The following is a 7891-nucleotide window of genomic DNA, read 5'->3' on the forward strand; positions in this document are numbered from 1 at the left end:
ACAAGATGCTGAGATTTGATCCTGAGGAGTTAGTTAATTTTTTTCTTCAGCATTTTAATGAATCTCAATAAACAACTTATTGTTGAGATAATGTTTAATTTTATATTTCTCGTTAGGTGTGCTAATTAACCAAGAGTACCCAGTTCTTTACTTAATAGTACAAAAGACATCCACTTATATGAGTTACAATTCAATTGAATTCAGAGAGAATTTGGGGTGGGGGGAGGATCATGTGATTCACTTGGGTACTACTAGTACAACTGTATTATCTTAAAAAAAATTTTTTTTTGCCTTAATTTCTACAGTCCTGGTTAAGTGATTTGGGAAAATAGAAATTTAAATTTTTTAATTTGGAGGTTCAGGTCTAGGTTTCATCTGTCCCTGTTAGAGAGTAGAATCTATGTTATAAAATTTTCAGCTTAACACAATAGCAAGAAAGAATGTAGCATGCTTTGGAGGCTATGCTTAATGAAATAAATAGCATAAGACCTACAGAACCCAAGTCTTGTCTTCCACCAGAACTCTGGCTTTTTCTATCTTCCACCATTTCTTGGTTGCACCTGCTATTTTTGTTGATGTCCAAGTCATAAAATGTTTGGGATTAGCCATAAATCAGTTTGCTTATATTTTTAGAATGATCACAAATATTGGATAGTTTATGTTAATAACAATGTTGGTCTGCTTACTCTGTGTGTCTGTAAAGTATTTTTAAAAAGTATTTGGTGTCAAACGTGTAAAGCAAATTTGTCAAATTAATCTAAGTATGGAGTCCTTTATTCAGTGGTCTTTTACTAAAAAGCATTACTTTGAACGAATTTTCTAATTTAGTTACCTGCCCTGTTAAACTTAGTTTTCTAGTTTACAAATGGAAATCCTACTTTGGAAGAAGCCCCAGGTTTTTCTCAGCTATGAAAAGATTCTGGAATCATGTCTATGTGTCTACTTAAGTGACATTTATGGATCCCTAAAGGGAGTGTGCCATCTGGATGTACATGTATATGCACTGACCTCTCTGTTATGATATTAATTGCTTCCCTGAAGCTACATTCTTTCTTGCCAGTTCTGAAAACTAATATGTCAAATGCTTCAAGAGTTATAAATAATAGTCATGATTCTACGTGGCATGTGTATTACGGCTAGATCAGTTCATACGTATAACTTTACATAGTATCTTGTGTAAAAATAGCTTTGGTTATTAAAATCATTGCAATAAAATACCTGCACTATAATATTAAGTGTGTTCTTTGGTACCTAGGTGATTTTTTTTTTTTTAATGGATGGACTCTTGTTTCATTTCTTAAAAAATATCTGAACATTCCTTAACAAACAAAGAGAATGCACTGGTTTAGGTGTCATTCAAATTTTCTTCGCTGGGTTTGAATCTGCATTTAGGTTGCGGGCCTGGCAGGTTCAAACGCTAGGCTAGACGAGCAAAATCACACTCCTAATCCAATGAACTCAGACAACCCCATACTGTGTTGGTCGTACTCCTACAGCACAACCCTTCCTGAAGACCAGCCCTGCCTAAGTCCCTAACCACTGGTGGTGTGTGTGCGTGTGTGTGTGTGTGTGCATGTATGTGTGTGTGTATGTGCACCCACGCACCCACACACAGTACTGAGACACCATACACCTTCGTGGCACAGTGGAACAGATGAGAAAGTCCGATCTTAAAAGATGTCCACTCAGTGGCTCAAAATCACTATGCTCCAAACCACAAATTAGCCAAGCACAGCGAGAATGATCATGGATTGAAGGTGTGAGATCCAGCGGTGTTTTCCTGCTCATAATTTTTCTTGCCAAGTCGTTGCCCCGCTGAAGTGTGTGTCTCTGAACAAAGTCAGAATGCAGGTGAGCTAAGTCTTTGGTTTCTTTGGACTATAAATAACACTTTTTTTTTTCTTCAAATATTTCTAAGTATAAACCTGCTATCTTGAGGTCCTGGTCTTTTAAAAATTTGTTTTTTTGTTTTGTTTTGTTTTTTTTGTTGTTGTTGTTTTTTGTTTTTTTTGTTTTTTTTGTTTTTGTTTTTTAATTTAAAGCTTTTCCACCGAGGTTTTAGTTCGTGGTATTCCTTCATGCTTTGGTACAAGTGCTTGATGAAGAAGATGAGGTGCCTGAATTGGAGCTGCCCTCGTCCTGCCACTTGTCCAGACTCCTCCTCCTGGCATTCATGAAGAAGTTGCTGACGGTGCTCAGCTCCAAGCCCAGCTGCTGGGAAATGGTGATTTGCAATTCTTTGGATGGACGCTTGTTTTCCTTGAATATTGCATGTAGAGTTCGACGCTGGACATCTGTGAAGACCAACCTGGGCTTTTTGGGTGTGTTGCCTCTATCCTTGCCGTGTTCTTGCTCTTTCCTTTTGCATGCTGCAAAGAAACACAGAGGCTGTTAACAAACTGCCGGGGAGAATCGAGAGTGGAAAGGCAGAGCCGATTACATTGGTTAGCCATTCCTCGTGCCCGCTTTCTGTCTGGTGATCTCTGATTTTAGCACCATGGTGGGCTGGGAGGGAACTGTAACAAAAGGATGGAGAATTAGGAGGCAGAGTTGTGGGAGTCCTGGGTGTGAGTCCGAGCTTTGACAAGTATCTGCATTTTGTCCAAGGTAAAGCAACTGTAACCCTGCCGGGGCCTCAGAGTCCTCATCTGCAGAATACAGGATTCTGGCTAAACAAACTTTTGGTTTGAATTTTTACATCACTATCTGCAAAATGGATAGACGAATACCTACCTGGTTGGGTTGTTGTAAGGATATATGGAATAGTATATGTAAAAGTTTATGTTAACTGGAGTGCTTTACAAATGCAAAGTCTGATCAGCGATGAGTGGTTGCAGCCCTTGAAGGGTTTACAGTCTGCTGCTAGTAGAACACTAAGAGCCTAATCGAGAGTCTAAAAACCAAATAAAAAGAAATTACATTAGTTTCCTTTCTGATCTTCTTTGTTTTCCAGGAAACGCTGTTTGTAAGAAAACTGTATGTAATGTCTCACCTTACTCATTCTTCAGTGGAACCAGAACTTGTGGAGACCTGAAGGCTGCCTCCTCGCCATTGGGGCTAAACCTGTCACATTAGGCATGTTCACCTTTGGGGTCTCTCTGTGCCTCTTTTTGCTCTTTATGAAAGACTTGCTCTTGGAGTCCCCTTCCGCACTTACCTTGTCTCCCACGGAGAAGGGCCCTTCCCTGCCCATGTCTCTTGGTCCTGTATCATGAAGCTGCCTCTTGGCTGCTGGAGCTATACTGGAGCATCATCCCAAAGTGGCCCTCAGGCCCCCAGGGTTTGGTACTGGATCAGGGTCTTTCCTCATCTCAGATGCTGTACTCCTCCTCCTAGCCTAATGCATCTCACTGGCTTCCATCTGCCAAAGAGGCACTAAGGGCTGCAATGCTAACAATGCCCTTCCCTCACTCTCCATTTCCACCATCGATCAATCCCTACAGCCATTCCTCCCCAAATAACTGTACAACCCAAGTAAATATAGTGCTTTGGTTAAACAGTTGCTAATGCAACTTTATGACCAGGCTCCTATGCCCTGATTCCAATCAGACTGCTTCCCCTCAGCCACCTACTTAGGCATCCTGGAGCAGCCACTGCTCTCTTAGTATCTGACTGGCTGTACTCTGACATGAGCTCCAACCACCATGAGAGGCAGGTGGGGCATCTTCCTGGTAAAGGTAGGGACTGCTGATCTTTCATAGCTCCCCAGACCTCTGGTTGGCAGTCCCACCCTATTGCTGTCTCCTGCTCTACTCCCTGCCTCTTTATACTCCGGGTTCTCAATTCCTTATGAGATGGTTCACCAGCTCTGGCTAGATGCAGCCTCTGTGCTCTCCCCAGGTAGCCCTGCTCCCTGACCAGCCCCTACCTTTCATTCCTAACTTCTCCAGATCCTGGATTTCAGAGTTCCCCTAAGGCCTTAAGTGCCCATCGGCACAAATTAGCGGAGCAATCAGATCAACTGAAAAGCTAATAGATGAAGGCTAAAGAAGCCTCTAGTCTTTGGAGTCTAATCTAGGGGTCTCTAAGTTTTTTTTAACCATGTGCTACTTAGTAAAAAACATTTTGTGTGTACACTCCCTAATACTATTTATTTATAAATTATATACGTTACTGCACTACTATATTATGTACATTATAAAGCATATACAAAATATAGAAAAATTTAAAGGGGTAAAATAAAAATAAATATACATAGAAATCCTCTTCTACAGATGCATCAGCTTGCCCAGGCCCTAGAGTGCATTCACCCCACTCAAAAGACCACTAGTCCAATCATTAGGAAATACAAGGGTAAGAATTTTCAGAATGGACATGAGGGGAGACCTCAGTCATAAGAGAGAAATTTTTGACAAGTCAGGCTATATGGTACCTTTCAAAACACATCCTGTAGGTCACTGGCTACATCACTTGCCCAACATGAGAGGGTGGCATCAACATAATGAGAAGTATTTATTAAACATCCAATTCTCTCAGAGTATTGAGCAATTTATCCCAAACTAGTTGAGAGTCCCTAGAAAGAGTCCCTTCCCCCAGGGACCTACAGCCCTCACTGGGTAGCTAGATGAAGTCCCTGAAAAAAAAGAACTAACTAGACTGAAACCTACTCTAGTTACTTTGAGTCAGCGCATGTAGACACAGATATTTATACAATACCAATGCACGTGGTTGATTGATTCATTCATATCCAAAATGAATACAACACAGACTTTGTTCTTAAGGAGGTCAGTTGAGTGGTCACATAAAAAAATAACTGCAAGAGTATAAAAAGAGTATACAAGATACTACCTCTGCTTGAGGATCTTAAGGAAGGCATCGCAGAGGAGGGGGTTCTTACGCTGGGCCCTAAAAGATGAATAGGAGTTCGTTAGTGAGAGAAGTGGAACACACTCATACTCAGCAGGGGCAGCAGCATTTGTGAAGGATTGATAAGTATTAGTAGATTGGTATTAGTAGAGTAAGCGTGCATGCAAGGAGGAAAGCTGTGGGAGACAAGGCTTCACAGATAGAGATCAGAATTGAATTATCTTGTAGATAAGGAGGAGTTATTGAAAGGTTTTGAATAAGAGTGTAGTGTGATTAAATTTGGATTTAGATAAACCCCTCTGGTGGTATTTTGGGGGATGAATTGGAAAGCAGTAAGATTAGGGATAAGGATGCCATGATATACCATCCTGCTCCCCCTCAAGACTAAGGCACTCATTCCTCCACCTGCTGGAGAAGTTGGTGGCTGATGACTTTCAGCTGAGGTCCATTCTGGGAACTGCTCTTGGCCAAAGGTTATGCCACCCTTGGGTTGAGTAGGGGGGCTGCCCACATCCAGTGAGGGGTCAGGGGAAAAAGGGGTTAGTATGGAGGGCAGAAGTTGAAAAGAATAGGAATGTGTTGGCCTAAGTGCCCCTCACCCCAACCCCTTGCATTAAATTGGGACAACTCTGAAGTATCATCCTGTTCTAGACCACCCTGTAAGACTGGCTGAGGCTATTCTTGCAATGACATTGAAGTTCAACTTCTCCCTCTGCTTGGTTTTATCTCCTCCACCTCTCTTCTTCCTACAGGGGTTATTTCCCATAGCTTTCTCCAGCAACCTTCCTGCATGCAATTCACAGAAACCCAGCGTCTGTTTCCCAGAAATCCTGACCTAAAATAGGAGCCATTAGAAAACCACTGTAGTGAGGACCCCAAATTAGACAATGGCAGTTGAAGGTAGAAAACAGGGAGCAAATTCAAGAGCTTCTTGGAAGATAGAATCAAGAGGATTTAATGGCAACTTGGCCGGGAGGGTAGAGTACAGAACATCTTCCAGGTTTCTGGTTGGATAGCAGCAATGGGGCCATCAGAAAATGCAGATGGAGAAATGAATTCTATGAGGGCAGCAATTGCTTCTATGTGGGACAAATTACACTTGAAGTGCTTGTTGGACATTCTGTTAAAGATCTCCAATAGGTGGTTGTTCAGCAGACAGCAGGATATATGGGGTCTGTAGCTCAGGGGAGAGGTGTGATCTAGGAATATAGGCTAGGAAGTCATTAGGGCTCTAGATGGTAAATTACACAAAACACATACCTGTGAAAAAGTAAACAACTAAGTGTCCAGAGCAGACACAACTTATTTATAACTCAAAAGGCAGAGTAAAGTGAAATTACAAAGAGATATCCTTTGACAACATAACCAGGGTGTATATATAAATGACTTCAATCTGGTCCTTGTAATTTGGCAGGACTGAGTGGGCTGAAAGCATCCCTGAGCCAGCATTTCCCAAATGGCATCAGAGGAATAACATTATCTTAAACAGGTGTTTCCTGAAAAGATGGTTTGCAGGTCAAGTACATTTAGAAGAACCTACTATATATAGCCTCCTCCTTGAAATTCATAATATGTGTTAGCACGTGTAATTCTGTTTCTCAAATTTAATTAACCCCAGAACCCTTTCTGGTGGCTACTGCCTATTAATGTTTCATACACTACTAATGTTGGGGGAACGGTTTGGAAGTTCCTGCCCAGAGCTCTCGAGCATTGTAAATGTCACAATGTCAGAACCTGGGAAGTGAGATTCTCCAGAGCAGAGAGCCTGGATGATTCGTTCTATGTTCCAATGCCTTCCGGCATAGTGCCTGGCTAAAAGGGCAGCTCAGTACCCACGTGGGTACTAGAGCGGGTGTCTGTAACTAAATGCATGTGATGTATCTGGAGAGAATTCTGTGCAGAAGTTAGAGTTGCTGAAAAGAAAGCAGAGATATTGGTAGAATAGAGCACGTACTAAAACTTTTTGAGGGTCACTGGTGACCTCCACAAGGAGGCTAGGAGAAGGAACCCACAGAAATTAAATCATACATCTAGAAGCTCGTACAGAACTATTGTCATTAGTACTGTTAAGAGACTATGAATGAAAGAAATGCTTTAGAATTTCCATGGAATTTATTTCAGGGTACAGATGACTTGTTATAAGGTAGGAAACCACCAGCTGGAGGTCATGGGAATCTACACAGTGTACAAGGTAGAGAAAGAGGGAGAAAGGGAGTGTGAGTAGAACATGGCAAGAGGTACTGCTGCTTAGGGAACAGGAACACATGTGTTTTATGTAAAAGTCATAATTTTGTGTGAGTATAAAGTTTCCATGAAAAATAGACACGTATTTATCATGAACCGGATTAAAGGGAAGAGGATTCCTATTATTTGTGAAAGGCAGCACTGAAGAGGAAGATGACCTGTCATGTGTAACCTCCATGAAGGTGGGCAAGCGGATATATTTGCAGGATGCAGTGGCAAAGTAAAGTGGGGCTGTCTGAGACAGGTGACGGTGACCTTCTCTATGGGTAAGGTCGCTCACAGTGAGTCCATGTGGGAGGCTGAGGTAGCATGGAAGATGGTAAAAAGCATGTGTGCCACAAGAGTAAAAGATTATAAAGAGTTTAAAAAATGGCAGCACAGGAGGACAAGGGCAAAGGACAAAGGCTTTCATTTCAATCATGCCTGGGGCCTGTGCTTTGCCCATAGTTGGCAAGACAAAGCCAAGGGTATTTCAAGAAATATAAATTCTGCAGGATGTTGAAAAGTATTCCATAAACAATGAGTTTTTGAGGTCAGTTTGGGAAAGGCTGAGTTAATTAATGATTAAACAAGCTTCTTTAATGCAGGACTTCTCAGAGTCTTTAATATGCTAATGAGCACTGAAACTTTCTAGCTCATGGAGTCTCCCAAACTTATTTGGTTAAAGAACTCTTTACTCAGGGAATTTCTCTCAGGAATGGCATTGATTAGGACAGTGTCTCTCAAAATATGCGTGGCCGACCTATGCTGGTCTATGAACTGTTACCTGTAGCAAGATTAGTAAAGGAAATTGAGATAAGCGATTAGAAATTTTGTGGTAGTTTGACATTGCCGTGACATT

At 41.6% G+C, this 7891-nt stretch overlaps 1 protein-coding gene across 1 annotated transcript in view; it reads right to left on the reverse strand.

Moving 5' to 3' along the window:
* Positions 1-219: 219 nt before the first annotated feature.
* Positions 220-7891, reverse strand: part of ONECUT1 (one cut homeobox 1) — a 36908-nt gene continuing 29236 nt past the window's right edge. The window contains exon 2 of the mRNA XM_011355136.2: positions 220-2369. Coding sequence (XP_011353438.1) covers positions 2077-2369 — 293 coding nt within the window. The 3' untranslated portion in view covers positions 220-2076. The remainder of the gene's footprint in view (positions 2370-7891) is intronic.

The sequence above is a fragment of the Pteropus vampyrus genome, unplaced genomic scaffold (genome assembly GCF_000151845.1).
Source record: "Pteropus vampyrus isolate Shadow unplaced genomic scaffold, Pvam_2.0 Scaffold19, whole genome shotgun sequence".
NCBI classification, from domain to species: Eukaryota; Metazoa; Chordata; class Mammalia; order Chiroptera; family Pteropodidae; genus Pteropus; species Pteropus vampyrus.